Source organism: Ruditapes philippinarum, unplaced genomic scaffold (assembly GCF_026571515.1).
Source record: "Ruditapes philippinarum isolate M1 unplaced genomic scaffold, ASM2657151v2 ctg6654_1_1_1_1, whole genome shotgun sequence".
NCBI classification, from domain to species: Eukaryota; Metazoa; Mollusca; class Bivalvia; order Venerida; family Veneridae; genus Ruditapes; species Ruditapes philippinarum.
The window spans coordinates 1-27,872 of record NW_026866114.1 but is presented as its reverse complement, the minus strand read 5'-3'; the positions used below and the strand labels follow the sequence as shown (position 1 = coordinate 27,872).

The 27,872-nt window shown below is 35.9% G+C and overlaps 1 protein-coding gene across 1 annotated transcript; it reads left to right on the top strand.

The window, feature by feature from the left end:
* Nucleotides 1-3,887: 3,887 nt before the first annotated feature.
* On the top strand, nt 3,888-26,824 carry LOC132731385 (histone acetyltransferase KAT7-like; the record flags this gene model as incomplete). Its single annotated transcript, XM_060717561.1, is given in 9 exon segments — nt 3,888-4,060; nt 10,099-10,183; nt 19,989-20,582; nt 21,386-21,468; nt 22,135-22,221; nt 23,014-23,220; nt 24,916-25,113; nt 25,516-25,605; nt 26,684-26,824. Coding segments are annotated over 9 exon segments (1,500 nt in total), but the record flags the coding sequence as incomplete, so codon positions are not given.
* Nucleotides 26,825-27,872: the final 1,048 nt, after the last annotated feature.

Here is a 27,872-nt window from a genome sequence, read left to right as displayed (position 1 = left end):
GAAGCATTACATGATTTTATCAACTTCAGTGTCCCGTAAATTCGTTATACACAGTTGATGTATATTCTATAATCTATATACATTCTTTTGTCATATATACAACTGATATTTTCAAATTATATATCTATATTTAGGCTAAAAGTAAATTGGTCCATCATGGAATGTCTACAATAACATAGATTATTATGTTGATAGCATTAAGTAATAAAATAAACATTATGTACAACATACGATAGAATGATATGGACGTTTATTGGTAAGTTTGAGGTACATGATCCAATATTACAAATTGTTCTATCAATCATCATATTAATCACCTAGAATCTATCATTATTATTTTTTTCATGATTTTTTTATATGAATATCGAAATAATGCATTTTTTTTAATCAAAATTATATGATATGATTAAGGTTATTCAAACCTGTAGTTACTATTGTGGAGTAACTATTAGCAATGTAAGAGAAATATTTATATTTTATTTGAATCGGGAAATCTGGCATTTTGTACAAAACACAACAATTAACTTTTATGTAAATTTACAAATTTACGGAATCATTAAAGGGAAAGACAAGGTTAGAATAAAAACTTGATTTCTGAAAAAGAATACTATAAATAATAAGTCTGCAAATTTTCTGCCGCCAAATAATAATATTAAACGAATGATAACAAAATTTAAATCGCTAAATCACCGATTTCTACAAATCAGTAAGCGCGGCCATGTTTGTGTATTGACCGTATAAAAACAGGTGCGCGTGATGTCATTTCCCCACATCTTTAGATTCATGATAAATCTAGTTGAATCGTAAGGAAATATTAATTAATGACCAGACAATTTAATTTTCACAGGAGGTGTAGAGGAGATTTTTATGGCTCAAAATACGTAACAATATCAAAAAAAATAAATAAATAAAAAATAAATAAACGTACGGCTAGCCAAAAGTTCTAGCCGTACGTGAGTCACGAACGACTAGCCAGGACGCACTGTACGTATTGTCTAGCCGTACGGCACTTTTCAAAATTATATGGAAGTCAAACGTTATAAAATTGTTGATTTTCATGCTTATCATTTGTTGTTTTATTTGTATGAATTATTAAATCATTTTTGTTAACTTTAAGCACATGGATCGAATAAAAAATGATCGGAGTGGAATAAATAAATAAAAAGAACAGTGAATGAAAAAAAACAAAAAAACGGTGAAATGCAAAAATAATTATATAATTTTCAAAACAGTAGATAAATATCGAACATAAAAGCACAGTCAATCAATTAATTAGCCTTGATTAAAACCTATCCAGGGACTGACAATAGAATTTTAGAATGCCTTTCACGGAACATGCAAACTTTCCTTGATGGACAAACTTCTATACAGTACCGTCGGTAATTGTCGCAATTATCAAGAGCCTAACAACAATCATTTTCAGTGTTTGTTGTTTTTTTTTTTTTTCATATAAAAGGTGTCGAAAATTAAACTTAATGAAACAAAAAAGGATTATTATCAAAATTTTGTAAACTATTTCAATTGGTGTAAATGCAAGCAAAGGCTATTTTTTTTTCTCGACATCTTGCGATGACAAAGATCGATATATATAGCGATCAAGGCGATTAATCTCTAAAAAGTTAACATCCAAAGACAATTAATGCTGTTTCTTGGTTAAAATCCTCGCTTAAAGTCATAAAATAACATATGCATTTTCGACTTCCATAAAATTTTGAAAAGTGCCGTACGGCTAGTCAATACAGCGTGTCCTTGCTAGTCGTACTCACGTACGGCTAAAACTTTTGGCTAGCCGTACGGGCACGTACGCTAGCCACTTCCATTATAAAAACCCTACTTAAACGTGTTCTTAATAGTACATATAATTTAATTTTTGCAGTTTGATTCTGACTTTCAAATTTAAAGGTGTGAACATATGTTATAATTGATGTACACATTTCAAAAATATAAGCAACTCTTTTGAAAAGTAAATTGTTAACATGTCTGTCAACGTATGATGCTGCGCATCGTAATCGTAGCCTAATATTAACTGCAGACAAATCATTTTTATTGGCTGCTCAAAAGTCTAATTTGCATAATTTATTCACACAATTGCTGGTTCTTACTACTTATGTCTATTACTGCGCATTGTCCATTTTAATTGTTCCTAATTTGCACCAAATGCTCCTGTCACACTGTGTACTGACGATTTTTATTGCTCCTTGTATGCCTCTGTGCCGACAAACCTTTTGATCATGCACAATGTTGCCCTGATTGGTTAATCACCCTTGTCAAATATTCTAATGACGAAATAGACATCTATTTTTTTACGCTTCATCAGTGAACTGAATGACCTTAAGGGGAATTAGGTTCCACACCTGTCAAATTATACTGTAGTAAATTACAGCACGTCATAAAATAGCAACACATTTTTTTCAGTTACCAATAATCATTTTAAATAATAAGTAGATTTATGATTTTTTTGTTTTATTGGATTAAATTTACGGTAGTAGAAATGCGTTTCTGTCGGGGAAAGGAATTTGGTATGTAGATATATATTGGATTTAGTTGATATTTTACCTGAAAAAAAAAGATACATGACCGGCGATGTACCCTATTTGGACAGCTTGTCTAGCGAAAATTAAGTACAAAATAAAAGGATATGTCGTCAATTTGAAGAAGTTTCTCATAGTACCCAAATTAAATTTATGGTTTATCTTTGAAAATTAAGCAGTCATTGCTTAAATCATGTGGTGGGATCATCAGCAAGCTTGAATATCGGAGTAATAATAATTAATGTCGCGGCGTCTTCAATTAATTAATTAAAGCAATTCAGTTCCATATGATGTTTTCATAAATAATATATAATGTACGCAATAAAATTAATAAGTTCTTCATCAAGATATATTTCAGTTGTACCAGCGTGTACACCGGAAGTGGGTATTACACGTCACAATCTCGGTCTCGTCTGTCTCGCGAGAATGACAGAACGCCAAAATGGCGGCGCCCATGAACTTATTTCTCAAGTAAAAAATAGTGTCTTAAAACACGAATTTCTCTCTTATAGGGTTGATGTCAATAGGAAAACTGTCATGGTTCCTCTTTTCAAATGATGAATATTTATATTAGACAGACATCAATCCATCCATTCCTATTCCTTTAAAATTAAAACGTACGCCAAAAATGTGTGGTGCACATTGGATGAATCTTTAAAGTCTTAAATTGTTTAAATCACATTTCAAACATTTATTATTATCTAGAGATGAATTATAGAAAATTTACCTATACTATAATATAATATTATGTCTGTCTTCTTTGTTGATTAAGATTTACTGAATGTTGTAATCTTTATAATTACTTGAATATGTCCCTTGTTATGTTTATGTTTTATTGAAGGCCTTGTTGAAAATAAGATTTTGCATTATATGTGTTGTATCTAATGCTTATTAAGTTACCTTCGTTAAATAAAGAGTTTATTATTATTATTATTATTATTATTATTATTATTATTATTATTATTATTATTATAATAATGTGATACTATTCGCAGGTCTCCAAACTCCTCACAGCGGTTACGTCACGCTTTGCTACTTTAACTGTTACTGTACTGATCAGGGGAAGTAACCGCTGCGGGGAGTTTGGCAGGTCTCTAGTAAATCCGGGTCAAAATAGACCGGGAGAGACCGGGATTTACCGACAGGAGACCGGAGAAAAGTACATCCCTGAATCTGGTATGAATTCTATCGCACGGGTAAAATCTAGTATCTCACTGGTTAGCATAAAATGAATTATCATATAAGACACGGTATTATCCTATATTGGACAGTTTTAAAAAGGACGTGTAACGTCGAAAGTGATCCTTATATGTTTACATTGTTCGCTAAATACGTCTTCTTTTAGACTATGCCTTTTGCTTTAGCCGATAGAGGTCGCTTTCTACAGTGAAAGCGGAAGTAACCTTTTAAACCGGTCATAATAATTGATTTTGCGCCTTTAATCGTTTATCTTGTTTTGTTGTTTTAGGAGTTCCACAATATATCAAAAAGGTCACATAGTCTGAAGTTAAGGAATGGCGAAACGGAAGGTAACGTCCCTTTTGGCATTGGTGTTAGTGATGATAGCGGAAACAAATTTATGAATATTTCTCCCCACCCACTACAGGCTAATAAAAAGAACAGTCAATAAATCTGTCTATCTTCCATTAATGTCAAACCCCTCGCGGTGACGTAGACATGACTGTAAACTAATCACCTTAGAGACAGCTATGATATACAAGGGGAATTATGGAACCAGTCCCTAGTTCTTATTCAAGTTATTGAAAAGACCCCTTGGTTCTTTTACATACCTAGTGGACTTTACACCTCCTGTTGGTCTTTACACCTCCTGGACAATTCGGCCTTGGTCTTTACACATCCTAGTTTTTATCTGGAATTTCAGTTCCATTGAAAATTTAAAAAGAATAATTGTGATAAACACCACTATATTTCGGTTGGGTCAGTGACCACCACACTCCTCCCCGTCCTATTTGAAAAGGCTGGCTGCCAGATAAGACCTTTCTAGTATCTAATCCAGCACTCAATACAAGCCTATTGAATGATTTCCTGGATCCTTACCAGTACTGGTACTGTACCCTGCTCTAGTACATGTACCAAATAGGTGATTATCATTAACCAATCACCTGAGCAGCTCAGCTATGACTTGATCAGCTGAGCAGCCCCACTAGGACTTACTCAATTACCTGAGCAGCCAACTATGCAGAATTCTACGACTCACTCAATCTCCTAAGCAGCCCACTATGCAGAATTCTACGACTCACTCAATCTCCTAAGCAGCCCACTATGCAGAATTCTACGACTCACTCAATCACCTGAGCAGCCCTCTGTATAATTTATTAGAATGAATTGTCACCAGTAACACCCAGAGAAAAATTAACCAACATAAGTCTCTAACAATCACCGACAAACATAGTAACCTCCTTCAGGTCTAATTGATTCACTGAAGACTTATCTCTTACTACTGTCAAAACACTCGAACCCACTCATGCACTGGTTCAAACTCAGATGCAAGGATATGCAGCCTATATCTAGAGACTACCGCAACACCTATCACATCTACCAGCTTGGCAGCATAAGCATCCTGAGGATTATACCCCAATCCTCAATATAAGACCTTATCTGGACAACAAATAATCCAGACTCACATTTATATTCAATGACCAACAAGAAGTAACCTTCACCCACAAGCTGTGAAACCACATTACAATAACCACACTGAATCATAAATCTCCAGTTTTATTGCTTACCTCCCAAAAAAGACAACACAATTCCTTTGATAACTCTTATAACTCTGACATTATTTCAAGAGCTAAACCTAACAGATAACATCATGACAATTACTACTTCAGTTCTGCAAGATGCTCATTCTATTTCTGCCATAAGAAATCCCCAACCACGCAATCCAATATTGTACTAACATTTGTAATGATCACTATTAATAGATGCCTGCATCCAAATAGATCCCATACAACTGTCATATAAATTGCTTGTCGGCCTAACAAGCAACCTACCAAATGACATTATAGGTCATCTAGCTTAGAAGAGACGGGAATTGCGTACTTGGTGACCCCCTACATAGCAGTGAACTTAACTGACCAGATGCAACTTGCTTGTCTATATGAGAGCTAACCTTCTCTTAATGGTGACTATACTGTTACCTAACATCTCAGTTCTGGGACTCATATTTCAGTAAATAACACCAGAATGGACTCTAGGGCCTTTTGAAACATAATCACCAATAAGCTCGCAACTCATTATTACTAAGATGATTCCTAGATAATGAGCTTACACTCCTGGGATTCATTCCCAAGGTTCCTTATTACCAAGACTGATTGTAATACACTCAATGACAGATGCGTTTCTAACCTGAAACCCGTAGATTTTGGTTCCTTCCCTGGCAGGCTTCCCAAGACCCTTAGTGACCCAAGTGATCTTTTACTTGCCAATAGCACCACATCTACATCGTCAATAAAGACAGGGCTCATCCGGAAGGGCGATTCAGGCGAAAACTTCGCCGTGTATATTCCAATTTCGCTCTTCCGATTGATCAAAGAGAAGTCAACATCGCCGATAAAATCTTAATTCCCAAATAGTAATTACTTAGCGATGTAAAGAGCAGAGATTGTATCCGCCCATATGACGACCGCTAATTGTCATTATCCAATCAGAGCGTCGCTTTATACTACCCTTCTACCTGTAAGCGAAGCGATAGACCGCCTACTCTAAACAGTAAATAATGAGAGCATCGGCCCGAAACGGTATATAGTTTTGCGAGTTTAATACGGGATTTGGCGATAATTATACATTGTTTTTTTCCCCGATTATCTAAACACGTGCAATCTTCCCTAATTGATATACACGATGCACTTCGATGGTGGGTTTTTAACCCGAGTAAAGGCGATGTGCAATGGATTTTTCACGGCTATCACAAAACTGTTAGTCAATTAAAAATAATCAATTTTATTAATGATCAGCGACCGGATTAAAAACTTAATCATAGTTTTGAATGATTTCAGTCTGTTAACATCAATTTTTACTGTAAATTGTCGCTCACGTCATGGCTACAAGGCGAAATGCCGAAACCGAGCAGTAAGAAAGTTACTGATTCTGATAGTTACACCTACGCAAAAATTTAAAAAGCAATCTTGCGAATGATATGTTGTAGACAGTGGGGGTGTTTGACATTGTTCTCTTTGTAGAAATGCCAAATTTGACACAGTTTACGCACGTGGGTAAGATATCCCGGCTAAACTACATATCGGTCGTATATCATGACAACAAAATTTGTCAGGAAAGAAGTGTTCCTATTGTTTCAATATATATATTTGTTTTAATGTCGTAAATATGATGCTCAGATTAAGATTTATCAATATTGTAAATTTTAAAAAGCATTATTTATAAAGATATTACCGAATTTAACGTTTCATGAAAATAAAGGGAGGTAATTAGAAATTAATTTTCTACAATTTCTCAGTCAAATTTTTCAATAAGAAATGAATGTATGTAATTTTAGTGATCAAATATAATGTGCACAAATGTTTGCAGTACATATTTTACATATTCTTTGATGTTTGAAAATTGTTTTATAAGCATAATTATATGCATATAATCGTGACATTACAACATTCTGTACATTGTAAGAAATTTCTGTTACCAGAACAGAATAGAATAGATATTATTAGTCAATATCCAATGTGACTTCATCTTCCCTTAAAGGTGAGGAAAGTATTAAAAGTAAAAAATATGAAATTGATTTTATCATCATATCTTTTTGTACACATTATTATCAACAAATGTACATGAAAATATATAAACACATATTTAGAGAAAGCTTATAAATAGCTGATCAATAGATATCAAAAATAATTTTTTATGTTCATATTTGCAGCTCAAAAACATTTAGATGCCATTGCCAGATCTACTACTAAATAATTAATCTACTTTTAATTTATACTACCATGAATTAATCTACTATTAATAAATAAACTGGAGAAATATTATAAGTGATGTTAATTGTGTTTATATTATAATTAAAGGATGTATAGCCATGCATGTTAATGCATACACATTGGGTTGTTTCCCTTCTCCCTAATTTTTGCGAGGTCGTCACTTCTCCCTAAAATTTCCCCCCAGGATGAGCCCTGTAAAGGATCCCCCAATTCATGGGCCATCATATACTAATTGACACCTACCACAAGGCAATTTACCGCAAATCGATTTCCCACATGGTACCAGACATTACATCATTTTAAATACCATGATTACGATTTGTTCTGGGCCCCAAATCGATTTCCCACATGGTACTAGACATTACATCATTTTACCATGATTACGATTTGATCTGTGCTGCAGCAACTTACACCGGGATAGATCCTTCAACCATCCCGCCAAATTACCTTGTGGCTCCCAAAACCAATAAACCACCTTATGTGAGTGATCAGTCTATGGAATGCAATCAGCTAAACTATCAGATAAATTAAATTACCCCATGGTAGTTCTTCTCTCATTAACCACCAGATAAATTTAATTACCCCAATGGCGGTTCCTATCTGCAGCTACCCTCACCCCCACCATCTCTAACTGGAAAGAGGTTGAGCTTTTCCTGCTGCTACCCTTACCCCACCAGTACTAATTGGTAAGAGGCAGGCTTTTATTCCCTAAGACTTATTCCAACTACAAGGAATTTCCCTCAAGTTGATTTCCTACATGGCACCCTGGATCCAAACACCATGATTACAACCTGATTTTCCCCCAGATCGATATCCTACATTTTATTCTATCCAATTCCCATCCCCCTTTGGGATTAGAAGAACCACACATTAGAATCAACATGATATCGACCCAACCTTGTAGTCTTAAAACACCTAAAAGCATTTTATAAACTTTTAGGGCTACCCTTTGACCTTAGCTTAGTCAACTGTGAAAGCCTTCTCAAACTTATTTTCAAGTTCCACAACAGCCTCCATCACAGTTTCCCAAGTCACAGAAGAGTTATCTTCAGAAGACTGAACTTCGTAACTATCAGTACTGACTGAAGAAACCCTCTTTCCTTCATACCTTTCACTGCGTTTGCTCCTACCAAAAATGGCCTCATGGCTCTGTTGGTACTTACGGACCAATAATTTGGCTTGTCAGACTGTGGATGAATCATGCATGTAAACATTGAACCCAGCTTGTTGGTCTAATAAACCATGGCAAAACCTACTTATAACCTGACTTGTTATAAATTGGGCACCCCCTGAAAGGCTTTATCGGCTAAGGCACATAACCTGTCTGCAAAATCATCAAGAGATTCGCCCGGGTTTTGAAAAGCTTGATAAAATTGCCCTTGAGCTGCCTCTGGTGAGATTTGGTCACCAAACCCAGCCTCCAGTTTATCGTATAAAGAAGCATACGATTGCACTTCACCACTTTTATGTAAAATTACATAATAATCTAAAGCTTTGCCCTCTAACGTCCAGCACAACGCACACAGTTTATCCTCATTTGACCACTGGCACATCTCAGCATATCTGGAAAACTTAAAAATGAAAGCTTCCCAACTGCCATTGCCATCAAATGTTAAATTCGTGGGCATTTTATCTAACGATAGTCTTGACCTGGCTGTTACAGGATAAACTGGTTCCCATCCCCCATGAGATAATGGCTCAAACTCATTATCCCCCAATGAGGTGGTCCCCTGTTCTTTCCATAGAGACCGCACAGACCTAAAATCAGCAGGAATAGCCTTGGGAACCCTAGGTGTGGTAAACATATGCCCATTATACCCCATGCTATCCCCACCCATCACAGGTCTACCTTCTCTAGGCCCAAATACTGAAGTGCTTTTCACCCCGGCTGACCCTCTAGCAACATCAGGCTTTACTGCCCCAGGCTTTGGTTCCGAAAAGTCTGAAAATGACTGATCCAAGGACCTAAATGACTTATCCAAGGACCCTTCCCCTTTAGAAGCTTCAGTATGATGCTCTAAAGCCTCCTCATTCCTAGGGGATTCTTCCAAAGCCTCATTTGGTGAAAAATCTATCACATCTAATTCCTCACCTGTAAACTTTTTACAACATATTGCAGACAATATGTCGGCTGTGATATCACCGCCAGCCCCCCTTATATATAGGAGAATAGCAGCAACCTTCTTACTAACCCCCGGAATTTTAACCAACTCGTCCTCAGAAGCAAAATTAATCGCAACCTAAGATTTATTGGTGTGGGGGCCTTTTGTGTCTGACCTATCCATTGCCATTGCCATATTTATAATTACTTATTACAATATTTTTATTACAAATAATTAAAAATATCACGCAATTACAGGTCGTGCAAAGTACCACTTAACCGTTACTGTAAACCAATTTCCGAAATAAGATTTATTTTTTTCCACACCTACACAATACTATAATATTGTGCCTTACAGTAACTATTATTAACAAATTATAAGGGGAAATTAAATTTTTATTCAACATGTAATTGAAATAGAACAATGTATTTGTAATGGCTGAAACTATGCAACATAGCATGGTATACATTAATGTTGTTAATGTTTGTAACCTGTTCATAATATTTCTATTTTCAGTATGTAGAAAACAGTAGTTCAGCTGAGGAAAGTGATGGGTCTGAGGAGGAAAGTACTCCAATGAGAGTAACGAGAAGATCTTCAGGTATTATAAAAATGTTTCAACATTATGAACATATAATTGTCAGGGATTTTTTATGCCCCCCGCCATATAATGGCAGGGGCATATAGTGTTACCCTGTTCCGTCCTTCCGTCATCATCAGTTTCCGTTCATTATCTTAATAACCGTTGCACATATTGAACTCAAATTTGACATATAGATGGGATCACCTAAAACCTGTGACAATATCTAATTCCGTGACGACCGTGACGACATAAATCCATGACATGTACCTAAAATCCGTGTCACACTAAATTTACCGTGATATATAATGCAAGGCACTAAATACCGTGACAAACTATATTCTCCGTTATTCGTCTGTCATGAAGGGTAGCTAAAACCCGTGACGATGCAACTAATCCTTATGATAAATAATCATTCTTTTTTTTTCTTCATTTAATGAAAACATAACATTATGACATGTGATGAATTAAGGGAAATGAGTAAAACAAGTGACGATAAATAACAGTATTAAATTCATTTCAAATTTAAACTATATATTATACATTGTACATTACATGCGTTTTTTTCGTCGTATGTTTCTCTTTTGGGGGTGTGTACATTTTGTACAGAAATATGGAATGTCATCACCAGGAATGTCATCTTTTTGTAGACCCTCACATTCTGGATGGTACCATATTTTGCATTTATTGCAAACAACATACAAACCATCTTCTGGCATTCGGCAAGAACAAAACACCTTAAGAAATGCCGTGTATCTGACACCATTCGGGTGCTCGAGCGACCGGGTGCCAGCGGGAAATGGTACAAGCTTACCCTTTTCCAAACATTGAATCAGGTGACCACGAAGCAGTTCTACGTCATACCTTTGGGTGCAGGGATCTATACCGTTGGCTTCCGCAGTTGCGTTTGCAATTGCATAGAGACCACAGTCATTGCCGTTTTCCTGGAATGCACAGTCTATAAAATTCAACACTATTTTATCATTCTTTTTTGGTGGGGTATCTTTTCTAAGTAAATTGCAAATAACTTGCTGGGTAGAAAAACTTAGTGATGTGAAACCTGAATCATAAATTTTTCCTTCCGACTTGTTATTTGTTTTCATAGTGGATAATATCAGCCAATGTGACCCACCCTGTTCTGGCATTCTGTTGACGATCTGAATGAAATTTCCAAAAGCACGAGTAAACGTTAGAGTTGCTGCATTAAGGCAACTGTCCAGCCCCCATATATGTGGGAACTGTGTCTTTAGAAGAGACATCGCCGCATCAATCAACCGATCATTTAACCACTCTGTTGGTGAATACAGGATACTTTTTTCTTCGTCCTTAAGTTTAATCTGCCCAATATCTAGCCATTCTGGTCCACTTACCGATGTGTTGGACTGTACTGGCTCTCCTGGTTCAATATTCTGTTCAATATATGCCGCTTTCCCGTGGATCCGATACCTTAACGGCTAATATGGCGCATGCGCAGTTCGTGTCACTATTTTTGTGACCTAATTTTCATTTTCAGCCACAGAAACTACTAAACAGAAATAAAACAGAATGAAAACACCAAAACTATGTTGATTTGTTGAAATATTTACCTCAAAGTAATTACTGCCCTTGAATCTTTGTCATAGCAGACGCTTCTCATCGATCCGATACTCTATTGGTCTCAGTGTAAAAAGAGCTATAAAGGTGGACAACTTTTGGTGAACTACAGGTGTGCTTAAAATTTCAGTCCTGTTATGTCATTTCAAGAAAAAATGTGCACATGGCAAGGGAGCTGTTCATTAAAATTACTAAATTAACATGTCAACTGTTCTCAAAACAAGAATATAAAACAAGTATTTTTTAACAAATAAACACATAAGTCAACACTTAAACTTGTGTAACAGTAACTATAAACCAATGAATTATATAAGCCCATGTAATAATTTTGAGATCAGGATGATCATTGTGATTAGGTGGGGACCACTTTTTACAGACACAACATAGGTCTTCATCTGCAATTTGTTCATCAAACTCAGAATCGCTATTTTCATCATCCACATGTACAGGTATTGCTTGATTTGATTTACATGTTCCACTAGTTGATGGCTTCGGGCTTCCAAATTTGAGTGATTTTTTAGGATTGGCATTTTTCTTAGATTTATGTTTCTTTTTTGGAGTTTCATTTTCCTTATCTTCTAAATCAGTATGAGATGATGGTGCTGTCCCTTTCAATCCCTCTTGGTATTCTTCTAGTTCTTTCAAATAGCTGTCCTCTGTAATTGCTCTCCCACTAGGTTTAGGTTTCTTCATTTTCTTCTTCACCTCAACACTACCATTGCACTTTTGACATAGGTTGTTGACATTTTCAATTGTCTTTGTACTTGTAGACTCTGTTTTCTTTTGTAAGAACTCTTCAACAGCCTCTTTCCCGTGCCTTAGCGCTTTCACTTTTTTAACTGGTTCTTCTTCCCTGAAGCCTTCAGCTGGAAAAAGCTTTTCCATTGGAACTACATCCTTAGACAAAGGATAAATACCTGTCTTCCGGAATCCAGCTTGAATGTTAATAGGTGTCATCGCCTTCAAGTACGCCTTACATGCTATTTGACACATGTCATATCTGGTGATAACCTGTCCAATATTCTTCTGCATGAAGGAGGAACATTCTGAGTAGTAGAATGTCTTGAATGGGCCAAAAAGTGAAACATCCAATGGTTGAAGAAAATGTGATGAGTGAGCTGGTAAACAGAAAAGAATCAAATTTCGAGATCTTGTCCACTTAATTAAACTTGGTGAAATGTGTAAAGAATGACCATCAAACAACAGAAGAATCACTTGTGAATCATCAGTCCCTGACCTTGCATATGGGAGAAAGTGCTCCTTAAGATATGTTGAGAACAGCTCACCATTCGACCATCCTGAATCAGACATCTCCCCTCTTGCACCAAAGGTTGCTCCATTCATCAAGTCACTATTAAATCTTTTTCCTTTGAACACAAAGAAAGGTGGAACAGTATTACCAATGGCATTGACACAACCAATGAGTGTTGTTGTGGTAGAGCGTGGTGAAGTTACTGCCTGTGGTTTACAATCTAAAGATGATATGATGTTTGGTGGCCTATGATCTGGTTTAAGTCCTGTTTCATCAAGGTTGTATATGTGCTGTGGCTTATCAAGTAGATCATACTTGACCAGAATATCATTCAGGTTTTTGTAGTAGTGGGCAACAGATTCAGGGGTACAGTATCTTGCACGGTTGCTATCCAAACTACTTGGAGATAGGGATGCTAAACGGGTTTTCCACCTATTTAAAAAACCATACAACCAGTTGTTGCTCATGGGTTTGTTTTTCTCTTTCTTTCCCATATCAAAAGCCAGTTCACGTGCTATCTGTTGCAGCTTAGTGTTGGTATAACCATAGCCAAGAAGACTCATTGCCTCTAAATGCTCCACAAGAACCTCCTCCTCCTCCTTACTAAGTGTAGTAATACCCCCATGGACAAAATTATTAGCATCAACACGACCATCAACACGATCTCTTAAGGTGGTTAATGGGACACCAAACAGTCTTGAAGCCCTTTTCACAGGTAACTTTTTGTCTTTCACTGCCTCATATGCTTTCAGAAGGGACTCAGGTGAATATCTACAGTATCTTCTGTCAATCTTGATTGGCTTTACCTAAACATAGGTTATAAAAGGCTTTGATAATGAAAACAAGCATTATTTTTTTAATTGGTTTTTAATTGGGATCTATCTATGAAAGGCTTTCAGTTCAATGGGCTCTATCACATGATAACAAAAAAAGTGGTCCAAGTTTTTTGGCACATACTGTATCACTAAAGCTTTTCGTGACTCAGATCAAAGGGAAGTAACTTTGCAGAGTAAAATAAGCAGACATATATTTTGGTTATTTATGATAAAAGAGGAATTATTGAAGGTGTTTAACATTATTTTCATGCAAAAACATGTTTTAACTATTGCTGGATATGATTTTACCTGTTTTTTACGCATGATTTATGTGTTTATTGATAAACGCTTGTCCGACGTAAAACTTGCATATAGTTCGGATGTATTCCTTGGCGTCACGAGCTCGTATTCGGTACGGAAAATGACGTATCGGATCCACGAGAAGTATCGAATCGATGAGAATAAGGCATATATAGTATACGATGGTTCTTCCGGCGGCTGAGTCGTCACGGATTTTTCCTCATGGTCCCGAGTTGGTAATGTCACGGGTGAATCTAATTTCCGTGACGATTGATTCGATACGGGTTTTTCGACTTCATCCGTTACGGGTGACTGTAATTTCCTAGATGGCTGTATTGTCACGGGTTTTTCAACTTCATCTGTCACGGGTGACTGTAATTTCCGAGATGGCTGTATTGTCACAGGTTCTTCAATTCTCTGTGAATTTTTGTCAGGGGAAATTATGTAATCAAAATCATCTTGTCTAGGTCGTTTTCTTCCTGCTTTTTTCTTTTCATCTAAACCTCTAAGTGTTGTTAGGTTGGGTTTTGTTTTCAAGTTCACTTCCATACCTATAGATTTCTTAACAGCTATTAAATGATAGCAATGCGTGTTTCCACACGAACATGACTCGGGGAATAGTGTTACAACCTGAGCCTTGTCATCTTGTCCTTATATTGTAAATGTACCTAGCCTTGGAGCGAAAACGATTCTGTCATTTTTTATAAGTTCATCGGCGCATGAGAAGTTAATATCAATCTTTGGGATATTTGGTTCTGGATGTGCGTCATTTTCTGCATTAGAGACAAATTGGTTTTCACGAATGCCATTTATAATATCTTCTGGTTATGAAACTGTAAATTGGATAATTTCTGAGAGATCAATTTTAGCTGAAATTTATTGAGGTTTTATAGTGTAGGTACCAATGCCTGCGTGACCACGAGAAATTTCTTTAAGATAATATTGATGAAGACTTAGAAATGACAATACTACCACATCTGCTGGGGCTTCTTTCCATTTATTGAGTTGTTTAAATACTTTGTTCATACTTTCGCTCTGATTTTGAGTTATGCCACTGTATGGGTCGTACTTTGTAATTTTTTCTATTGCCCATTTTGAAACCTTCCCAAGTTGAGGTAATATTCTTTCTTCAAAATACTTTCGAAATTGTTCATCCCAGGCTGTATTAAACCGCGGATTTTTGCGTGGAAGACCCACAGTGCCTTGGTTTATCCAATGATGTCCGTCAGCTCGCCAATCCTGTGCTTTTAGACTGTCCCCTTTAAAAATCCACGTTTCGCCACCTCTTGGTCTAAAAGGAAGCGCCGATATCGGCGGTTCGGACCGTATAAGCCGTAGAATTTGGTCTGTACTCAATGACATTTAATTCTATGTTTCTACCATCTTTACTGACGTCGTTACTAAGTCAATCACGTGACGTTATTGTAATATAAAGTTGTGATCGCAACGTGATAGTAATGTAAATTAAAAGATAAAACTAAAATAATCATTCATAAAATCAAATAAAATCTTTAGTATCTTATATTTAAATAAATAATCTAACTTAACAAAATAACAAAACCCGTGACATAACCCGTGACAGTAAATTATATTTTCCGTGATGATGCCGTCACGGGTTTTAGTATATCTGCATATAGATATGTCATGAGAAAATACAGGTCAAGTTCGAAATTGGTCATGGTTCGATGATTTTTGGCAGAGTTATGCCCCTTTTACGTTGAAAATAATATGAAATTTTCAGTTTCCGTTCATTATCTCCCCAACGGTACAACACATTCAACTCAAACTTGACATATGGATATGTCATGAGAAAATACAGGTCAAGTTCAAATTTGGTCATGGTTCGGTGATTTTTGACAGAGTTATGCCCCGTTTACTTTGAAAATAATATGAAATTTTCAGTTTCCGTTCATTAACTCCCCAATGGTACAACACATTCAACTCAAACTTGACATATGGATATGTCATGAGAAAATACAGGTCAAGTTCGAATTTGGTCATGGTTTGATGATTTTTGGCAGAGTTATGCCCCTTTTACTTCGAAAATAATATGAAATTTTCAGTTTCCGTTTATTATTTCCCCAACAGTATTACACATTCAACTCAAATTTGACATATTGATACGTCAAAGGAATGCGCAGGTCAAGTTCAAATTTGGTCATGGTTCGATGATTTTTGGCAGAGTTATGCCCCTTTCACTTTAAAAATAATATGAAATTTTCAATTTCCTTTTATAATCTCCCCAACAGTATTACACATTCAACTCAAATTTGACATATGGATATGTTTTTGGAATGCGCAGGCCAAGTTCGAATTTGGTCATGGTTCAATGATTTTTGGCAGAGTAATGCCCCTTTCACTTTGAAAATGATATGAAATTTACAGTTTCTGTTCATTATCAACCCAACAGTGTTACATATTCAACTCAAAATTGACATATGGATATGTCAAAGGAATGCGCAGGTCAAGTTGGAATTTGGTCATGATTCGATGATTTTTTGGCGGAGTTATGTCCCTTTCACTTTGAAAATAATATAGATACATCTTAGGAATAAGCAGTTTAAGTTTGAATTTGGTTGTGGTTCAATGATTTTGGACAAACTTATCTTTCCTGAGTGTTGGAAAAATTTTGAACTTTCAGTTTCAGCACTCATACTTTTGTGGAAATGTATATAGCCATTATTTTGGCTACAAAATTAATATGCAATATGCTATTTTCAAAACGTTAAGACTGAATAATTTCAGTGCCTTGAACATTGTATAAAAATGGTTTGTGTTAACATTGAAAAGTTTTAAGGTTTTTGAACTAAGAATGAATTTGTGCAAACAAATTTGGAACTAAATATTATAACATTTGAAATTTTGGCTGCATGCGGGGGCATCCGTGGCATGATGACACATTTCTAGTTTGTAATTTATTCATAGCTGATCAGGATCCATGCAGTTCGCTATCTGAGTTTCTCTACTTGTAATAAAGTTGGTAAGCGAACAGCATGGATCCTGATCAGACTGCGCGGATGCGCAGGCTGGTCTGGATCCATGCTGGTTGCAAACCCATTATGTTGGTTTTGTCGTGACATGGCTCAAATTATGTTTTCTTCCATTTCTTAGAAATAAAAAGAGTCATAGTAATAGATGTTAAAAGGTGTGCATACTTCGGGTAGGGACAATGTTGTTGTATATAAACCTAGATAATATTGGTGAACACAAAAAAAAGAACTGTAAACAATAATCTTGATTTCCATGCATTTTTACGGAATCTCAAACATATTGATACATAACATTACTTTCACTTTGGTAGACTATGTATTAAGCTTATACTGAAAAACATTTTTTGCTATATATATATATATATAAAACTGTTGTCACTTTTATCATTTGTAGGTCAATGCTCAAATAACCCAAAAATAAGTTTCTTAGTAAAATTTCTGGAAACAAAGTAACATTATTTCATGTTAATGAACCTATAAATGTAATCAATGGAACATATACCAAGATGTTTCTCTGAACACAGAACAAGTGGCTTTGATATAATTCTTTCATACATTTAATTTAGTTTTAATGAAAGAATTGTTATTTTGTAAGTTAATATTCATATAAAGTGTAAAATAATGTAATATAGAAAATGAGGCCAGTGATACCAAGATTACCTATAAAAGTGACTATAATTATAATTATGCCCCCATTTCGAAGAAAAGGGGGTATATTGCTTTGCACTTGTCGGTCCGTCGGTCCGTAGACCAAATGGTTTCCGAGTGATAACTAAAGAACCCTTAGGCCTAGGAACTTCAAACTTGGTATGGTGATTGGTCATGACCAGTAGATGACCCCTATTGATTTTGGGGTCAAGGGGTCAAAGGTCAAGGTCACATTGACCTTGAAAGCAAAAACGGTTTCCGATCAATAACTAAAGAACCTTAAGGCGTAGGAACTTCAAACTTGGTATGGTGATTGGTCATGATCAGTAGATGACCCCTATTGATTTTGGGGTCAAAGGTCAAGGTCACATTGACTTTTTAAGCAAAAACGGTTTCCGATCAATAACTAAAGAACCTTAAGGCCTAGGAACTTCAAAATTGGTATGGTGATTGGTCATGATCAGTAGATGACCCCTATTGATTTTGGGGTCAAGGGGTCAAAGGTCAAGGTCACATTGACCTTGAAAGCAAAAACGGTTTCCGATCAATAACTAAAGAACCTTAAGGCCTAGGAACTTCAAACTTGGTATGGTGATTGGTCATGACCAGTAGATGACCCCTATTGATTTTGGGGTCAAGGGGTCAAAGTTCAAGGTCACATTGACCTTGAAAGCAAAAAACGGTTTCCGATCAATAACTAAAGAACCTTAAGGCGTAGGAACTTCAAACTTGGTATGGTGATTGGTCATGATCAGTAGATGACCCCTATTGATTTTGGGGTCAAAGGTCAAGGTCACATTGACTTTTTAAGCAAAAACGGTTTCCGATCAATAACTAAAGAACCTTAAGGCCTAGGAACTTCAAACTTGGTATGGTGATTGGTCATGATCAGTAGATGACCCCTATTGATTTTGGGGTCAAGGGGTCAAAGGTCAAGGTCACATTGACCTTGTAGGTAAAAACGGTTTCCAATCAATAACTAAAGAACCTTAAGGCCTAGGAACTTCAAACTTGGTATGGTGATTGGTTATGACCAATCAGATGACCCCTATTGATTTTGGGGTTAAGGGGTCAAAGGTCAAGGTCACATTGACCTTGTAGGTAAAAACGGTTTCCGATCAATAATGAAAGAACCCTTAGGCCTAGGGACTTCAAACTTGAGATGGTGATTGGTCATGATCAGTAGATGACCCCTATTGATTTTGGGGTCAAGGGGTCAAAGGTCAAGGTCACATTGACCTCTTAGGTAAAAACGGTTTCCGATCAATAACTAAAGAACCCTAAGGCCTAGGAACTTCAAACTTGGTATGGTGATTGGTCATGACCAGCAGATGACCTATTGATTTTGGGGTCAAGGGGTCAAAGGTCAAGGTCACATTGACCTTGTAGGTAAAAACGGTTTCCGATCAATTTACTAAAAACGCTTAGGCCTAGGAACTTCAACCTTTGTGTGATGAATGGTCATGACCAGCAGATGACCCCTATTGAGTTTTAGGTGAAGGGGTCAAAGGTCAAGGTCACATTGACCTTGTAAGTAAAAACGGTTTCTGATCAATAACTCAAGAACACTTAGGCCTAGGAACTTCAAACTTGGTATGGTGATTTGTCATGACCAGCAGATTACTCATATTGATTTTGGGATTAAGGGGTCAAAGGTCAAGGTCACAATGACCTTGTAAGTAAAAACGGTTTCTGATCAATAACTAAAGAACGTTCGTCCTAGGAACTTCAAACTTTGCATGCTTATTGGTCATGACCAGCAGATGACCCCTATTGATTTTGGGGTCAAAGATCAAGGTCACATTGACCTTGTATGTTAAAACGGTTTTCGATCAATAATAAGAGAACCTTTAGGCCTAGGAACTTCAACCTAGGCATGGTGATTGGTCATGACCAGCAGATGACCCTATTGATTTTGGGGTCAAGGGGTCAAAGGTCAAGGTCACATTGACCTTGTAGGTAAAAACGGTTTCTGATCAATTTACTAAAAACGCCTAGGCCTAGGAACTTCAAACTTTGTATGATGATTGGTCGTGACCAGCAGATGACCCCTATTGAGTTTTGGGTCAAGGGGTCAAAGTCATGACCAGTAGATACTTTATAACCCTTATTAATTGTTTGATCACTGGGTCAGAAGTCATGCATTATAACCTTATCACATGACTAATTGGCTGCTGATAGGGGGCATACATGTTTTACAAACATATCTTGTTATTATTCATTTTCAGTCAATCCGGTCATAAATACCCCAACAGGCAACAGTTCTACAGCACCTAAGGTAAAGAAAAGAAAGTTGTCTGGATCATCAACAGTAGAACCAGTAGAAGTAGCACCGAATACTGAAATTGAATCTGATGCAGAGTCTGAATCATCGGCCGTTACTCCACGTACAACAAGATCAAAGGCTAAAGAGTCTCCCGAGACGAAATCAAAAGACAAAAGTGCAGTAGTCTCAAATACAAAATGTAAGACCAAAGAGTCTATTGAAGGTTCTGAAAAGACAGAAAAAATAAGTAAAAGCAAAAGTGTTATTAAAGACACAGATTCAGAAATTGGGGAAACAGATAATAAAAATAAGACACAAACAAGTGCGGACACAATCTCAGAATGTGGGGATATAGAGAAAGAAAAAGCGAAGACAAATCGATCTAAATGTGGAAAAGCGGGTAAGGCTGGGAAAGGCAAGTGTAAGAGCAAGTCGGTAACAAGTAAGAGCCCAGAGGATCCTTTAATGGCCGAGTGGGCGGATAAGCGACCAACACCATCCATGGACTATAATGAAACAAATGCTAAATGTCCTCTGCCAGGTTGTGATTCTAAAGGTAAATTTGAAAGTGTTATAAGGCTGGCACCACAATAGATATTGGTTTGAGGATGTTTGTCAACCTGGTTGTCTGGCCCTCTATGTTTGCATCTTCTTTTAAACCAGGGGTCAGTGTCGACATCACTGTCACACTTTGGTTAATTTTTTGCATGTAAGTTGGTGTCTTCAAAACTACTGAAGAGAATGGGTTGAAACTTATTTGAGAGAGGTCGTCACTGTCCAAGGCCCATAACTCTAACATGGATTTTAAATATGAGAATTTTGTCCCTTTCTGAACTTAAAAAAAATCTTCATGATCTAAGCTCTTGTTTCACTATCAAATACTGAGAATAGTTGAGTATGCTGTTCAACTGACGGCTCTTATTCATTTTTATGTTTATACCAGGGCTGTCATAAGGTCATTTTGGCAAGTTGCTGTCTGCCATTTTTAATCGCACATAGGGAAAATATTCAGTAATGGCAAGTGTTGTGCGATTTTATCTGTTTACACAAATGTTTTCTCTTCTGCATGGGCATTATTTATGCATGCATGATTACTTATTATTTACCTTATGCCATCAGAAATAAAGGAAATGGAACATTCTATTTGTATTTGTGTACCATTGTTATAAATTATAGGCATAGTAATCTCTGATTCAAGGAACAAAAGTCCTGATCTTACTGAAGAACATTATTGCAACCTTAGAAAAAAAAAATTAAAAGATGAAAAATTTATATTAATTACATGAGAATTGATAATTACCTTAAATGCAAACTTTTTAGGGCTATGAATGTGCTTGTTATTTACTTTGTCTTTTGTAGGTCATCTTACAGGAAAACATGAATCACACAGGACATTGTCTGCATGTCCTCTATATCACAATACAACAGCACAGGAATGTAAGGTAAGTGGTTATTATTTTATTTCCAATTGGATTAAAAACTCGTTTACACTAGAAAGTTATATGGTCAGTTTTAATTTGTATTGGAACCGGGAACTTGTATTATGGGTGTTTGGGGGGGAAATAATTTCAGCTATGTTGACTATTACAGGGCTGGCAAAATCTGATTTTGACTTACTTTTCAGTTTTACCTGTTAAAGCATTTCTTTACTTGTCCGTATGATACTTATAAAGAAAATGTTGGAAAAAATTCATTTGTTCATACAGGCTGTACTACAACCTAGGCAATACGGACAATTAATTTTGCCACTGCTGCTATTTTCATCCAAAATTTGTGCTACTGGTATAAAAAGAAACTGAAAGTCATAAATTTGCAAAGAAATTAATTAATTACTGGGTAATTATCCAGTCATTTGCAGAGAAATTGATAATTGATAATTACTGGTTAATTATCCAGTCATTTGCAGATAATTGATAATTGATAATTACTGGTTAATTATCCAGTCATTTGCAGAGAAATTGATAATTACTGGATAATTAACCAGGAAGGCCATAATAAGTTGACTGATTGCCTAGATACGGGAATAAAAAATGTTTTAGAATAGCCTCATTATAAGTGATATTTAAGTACTTAAGATATATAAGTATTAATGGTTGATTTGATTACAGGACAGATATGATGAAAGACAGAAATCTGCTGATGAAAGACAACTCTTCATTAATTCACTCACAGATAGAAAGGGTCTACGCAGACAGGTAAAAGATTGAACTTTTTCTTAGTGTTTAATTAAGATTAGATGTTTTACACACAGTGTATTGTTTAATCATGTTACGCTATTATGCCACTCTATTTACATAAGTATATGGGTAAATTGTCCAGCTACATTCGGTGCTTATTAACTTTTGTCATCAGAAACCTCTTTAGTTGTAGGAGATATTTTTATTGTATGTACATTCAGGTTTATCATTTACATGCTCAAATTAACTGTTTAACTTTAACTTTAAGTATCACATGTTAAAGTTAAAACAGCTTTAATATCTTCTGTTTGTTAATATATCACATGCTAAAGTCAATGTAGCTGTGGCATATCTTGTTGCTTTGGCATATCTTGTTGCTGTAGCATATCTATTTGCTGTAGCATGTCTTGTTGCTGTAGCTTATCTTGTTGCTGTAGCATATCTATTTGCTGTAGCATATCTTGTTGCTGTAGTATATCTATTTGCTGTAGCATGTCTTGTTGCTGTAGCATATCTTGTTGCTGTAGCATATCTTGTTGCTGTAGCATATCTTGTTGCTGTAGCATGTCTTGTTGCTGTAGCATATCTATTTGCTGTAGCATGTCTTGTTGCTGTAGCATATCTTGTTGCTGTAGCATATCTTGTTGCTGTAGCATATCTTGTTGCTGTAGCATGTCTTGTTGCTGTAGCATATCTTGTTGCTGTAGCATATCTTGTTGCTGTAGCATGTCTTGTTGCTGTAGCATATCTTGTTGCAAATGTATCACATGCTAAAGTCATAGTAACTCTAGCATCTTATCTTTGTTACAGCATGCTAATGATGATCAGAAAGCTAAATTAGAAATAATAGAGAAGGCAAGGAAGAACATTCCAGAGGAGACCGATGAAATCAAGGCATCACATAAAGAACATTCAGACAAATATGAGAAGTCCAGACAACCGTTACTAAATGGTTTAGCCTCGGAATACGATCTAAAACTATTTTACGACGCCCAGGCTAGAGCATGTGAACAGCGTGTAAGTATAATTGTGATAATGGGTCAGATCAAAGTCTGCCTGCTTTGTTTAATTGGGAGAGGATTTTATTTTTATTACATGCTTTTCGGTGGTTTATAGAAATATATCAGTGATATAAAACTGGTAATTTCACTGTTTGAAACAGTGAAATTACCACTTTGATAATTTCACTGTTTTGAATTTAAGCCCCTTACGTTGTTTCAGTGAAATACCAGCGTGGGCAGTACTGGGTACCAACTTGATGACGTGACGTCGTAAATGACGTCACGTTGTATTATTATTTGGCGCGCTTTTCATTCAGTTTTAGGTTGCGCCACTCGTGAAATATACCTTTTGGTGCTCACTCGGTGAAATATATTCCGATCTTACACTGAACTAAACATATATCCTCTATATAATCCAGGGATCGCTGATTGATCCTTGCGAGAGGAGACATTTCCATGTGACATTTGATCTCAGATATTGAGTCTCATGGTCATTTGTCTCTCACTGCTGATTTAAAAATCATGCAGGATTAGTAGTATGGTCACTTGTTGAGAAATTTATATTTTTACTGGGTAGTTGTCCAGAAAAAACAGCTAGGTGGAAAAACAGCCATGGAATTATTAAAATTGTCAGATCAGCAGTTTATAGTACTGTGTGTGTGGATTATTCTTGTCTGGTTTAGTACTATTTGCAATGATAAAACTTTTAAATCATTTAAAGATCCTGTATGTTTTGTGATTGATATTGTTACTGTGTGTATACCACACTTGCAAAAAATTATATATGTATATAATTATGCAAATAAAACAATGTTCAAACATCGAAGAGTATGTAAAATGTGTACTGCAAATATTTGTGCACATTATATTTAATCAATAAATTACATGCATTCATTTCTTATTGGAAAATTTTACTTAGAATTTATAGAAAATAAATTTCTAATTACCTCCCTTTATTTACATGAAATGTTAAATTTGGTATTATCTTTATAAATAATGCTTACTGGAACTTACAATATTGACAAATCTTAATTTGAGCATCATCTTTATGAAATAATTCCATGAAAAAATTGTGTTACAGGATCTTTAAATGGAATGTGTCTAATGAATGTTAAGGTCACAAAGATATTAATTGTTCAGCTCTAAAGCTGGTATTTCTACAGTGATAATGTAATCATTTGGCACAGATGATAAACACTCATTTAGATCTATGCGCAGAAGTAACACAGATAATTGTCAAAGATTATTGCGTCTTTCTGTGACTGTAGGAATTAGAATCTTGCAGGATTTTTGTAATGAGTGACTTCGGTTACATTTAAGTACCATTATTGAATATTCCACCTCCATAGCTCAATAGGGAGACCATAGGATTAGTAATCCAGACTCTTTATTTGATCCTCAGGTGAGGAGATATTCTCAGTGATGTTTGATTAATTGTTCTTCGTACATTTTGTTTAATGATCATTTGTCCTTTACTGCTATTTTAGAAATCATGTGACGTTTTGGGAGACATTGGTAATAAATTCAGTATTGTCCAATAGATAGATCCACTGCTGAAATATGACCAAACAATGTCTTAGATAATAACTTTAGTGTAAAAATTAGAAATATGAACAAAACAAATTCTCAGTCTTGACAATATGTAAAAAATATCTTTGTTCAGTGTTGTTATACATCTATTTATAAAACACGATATTTGTTACAAATAAAGGAACATGAGATGAGCGTCCATTATCAGCGGTTTGACAACCAGGAGTATCGAATAAAGAAACTGGAGATCGGTCGATACGAGATGTCAACGTGGTACTCCAGCCCTTATCCCGACGAGTATGCTCGTCTGCCTAAAATCTACCTGTGTGAATTCTGTTTGAAGTATATGAAAACAGCAACCATATTGAGAAGACATGTGGTAAGGGTCTTATAATTTAAATTATAGTGTATTCTCTTTACAAGGGAAAGGTGATAGATATCCTCTTGCATTTAATACTCTTAATAAATAAAGGAGCTTAAATTGAATACACTCGTTATACCATTATATAGTGCACATGTTAAACATACTGATAATAACCATTCCAGTGGGTCATCTACTTCTTTGATTTTCCACTGGTCCTGTTGAATAAGCAAACAGCATGCTAATGATGATCAGAAAGCTAAAATTTTTCCTACATGTCCTGACGCAGGTTCTACCAGAAAATGCAAGCAGACGAGGAATTTTCGAAGTCTAAAAGAGGTTAAATTGATAGGCTAAATGTGTATGAAGTAATTATATCTTTTTAAGGCTAAATATGTATAAAGTATTTTGTTTTTACAGGCTAAATGTGTATGGAGACACCCTCCAGGAGATGAGATTTACAGAAAAAATAATATTTCTGTGTTTGAAGTGGATGGAAAGAAAAACAAGGTTTGTTTAATTGATTTACAGTTTAACTCTGTAAATATTCGGCATTGCATATTTTGCTGATGGCTAGAATGTTTCTCTCTTCAAAATTTTTTAAATGGGTGCAAATGTCACAGGATGATATTGTTAAAGACTGTTGAATGGACACACCAGACATGTTCAGCTTTATTCACATCAATTTTTGTCATTTCTGACAGATTAAAAGATAGATTAAGTTTGGATTTTCTCAAGATATTCGTCAGATTTGAAAAAAACATGTGGATACATATGCTAGGACATAACACAGAAAGTCCATCACTATGTTTGACAGTGTTACACTTGAGACTATTAATATGAGCCGCGTCACGACAAAACCAACATAATGGGTTTGCAACCAGCATGGATCCAGACCAGCCTGCGCATCCGCGCAGTCTGATCAGGATCCATGCTGTTCGCTTACCAACCCTATTGCAAGTAGAGAAACTAATAGCGAACAGCATGGATCCTGATCAGACTGCGCGGATGCGCAGGCTGGTCTGGATCCATGCTGGTCGCAAACCCATTATGTTGGTTTTGTCGTGACGCGGCTCATATGTAGTGTTGGAAATAGATCCCTTTGGTTATTATAGTAACTATTCATAAATCTTAAAGGTGTGTGAGAAGTCATAATTCCATTATATTGAGTGAGTAAATATTCTTTAGACCTTAAATCCATAGTAAACCAGAAACCTCAGTAAACTGGAATGATTGTCCTGATCTTTGTCCATTTTAGTGAATTTTATATGAAAAAAAAATCAGTTTTCACATTAGCAAAAAATTAGGCGGTGAAAAATCCTACTTTCACATTTGATAACCCTTACCTTGTTGAAAGCCAAATTGATTTGCTCTTGCTGCCAGTATAGAGTCATGTCAGTCTGACCTTAATGCACTCTTACCAACCTCTATACTGGTGTCTGACTATCTTAATATACTTCTTTATATCTCCAAAACTGATAATGAACAATTACTTAAATAGAAGCTTGACAGGTCCATTTAAGAATTGAGTAAGTTACGGGTAGAGTAAAGTCATATCATATCAGTGATTCATTGTTTTGTCTTTCAGGTATATTGTCAGAATTTATGCTTGCTGGCCAAGTTATTTTTAGATCACAAGACACTATATTTTGATGTTGAGCCATTCCTGTTTTATGTGATGACAGAAAATGATACACATGGTTGTCATATACTGGGTTACTTCTCCAAGGTGAGACATTAATGCTGTATAAGCTAGCTAGCTGCTGTCTGAAAATTAGGGAAAATATAAAAAAAAAAGTAAATCCAAAATAGCTGAGTGAAAGAAATATGTTTGAATGGTGCATGCATGTTAGTATTGATAAATTGTTAAAAGCCCTTGTTAAAATAGCAGCCTTATATTTTGTTCTGGAACATTTTTATTATATGCCCGAAAGATTTTCTGGCATATTATGTTATACCCCCTGGCGTCCGTCCGTCTGTACGTCCGTCCGTCCGTCCGTTAGCAATTTGGTTTCCGAAGCATAACTTAAGTTCCATATGGCCCACAATATTCAAACTTCATAGGATGATTGTCCATATTGGGTAGAAGACCCCTATTGATTTTGGGGTCACAAGGTCAAAGGTCAAGGTCACTATCGCCTTAAAACTGAAAACAGTTTCCGGAGCATAACTTAAGTTCCGTTTGGCCCACAGTGTTCAAACTTCATAGGATGATTGTCCATATTGGCTAGAAGACCCCTATTGATTTTGGGGTCACAAGGTCAAGGTCATTATTACTTTAAAACTGAAAACAGTTTCCGGAGCATAACTTAAGTTCCGTTTGGCCCACCATATTCAAACTTCATAGGATGATTGTCCATATTGGGTAGAAGACCCCTATTGACTTTGGGGTCAAAGGTCAAGGTCATTATTATTTTAAAACTGAAAACGGTTTCCAGAGCATAACTTAAGTTCCATTTGGCCCACAGTGTTCAAACTTCATAGGAAGATTGTCCATATTGGGTAGAAGACCCCTATTGATTTTGGGGTCACAAGGTCAAAGTCACTATTACCTTAAAACTGAAAACAGTTTCCAGAACATAACTTTAGTTCCATTTGGCCCACAGTGTTCAAACTTCATAGGAAGATTGTCCATATTGGGTAAAAGACCCCTATTGATTTTGGGGTCACAAGGTCAAAGGTCAAGGTCACTATTACCTTAAAACTGATAACAGTTTCCGGAGCATAACTTAAGGTCTATTTAACCCACAATATTCAAACTTCATGGGATGATTGTC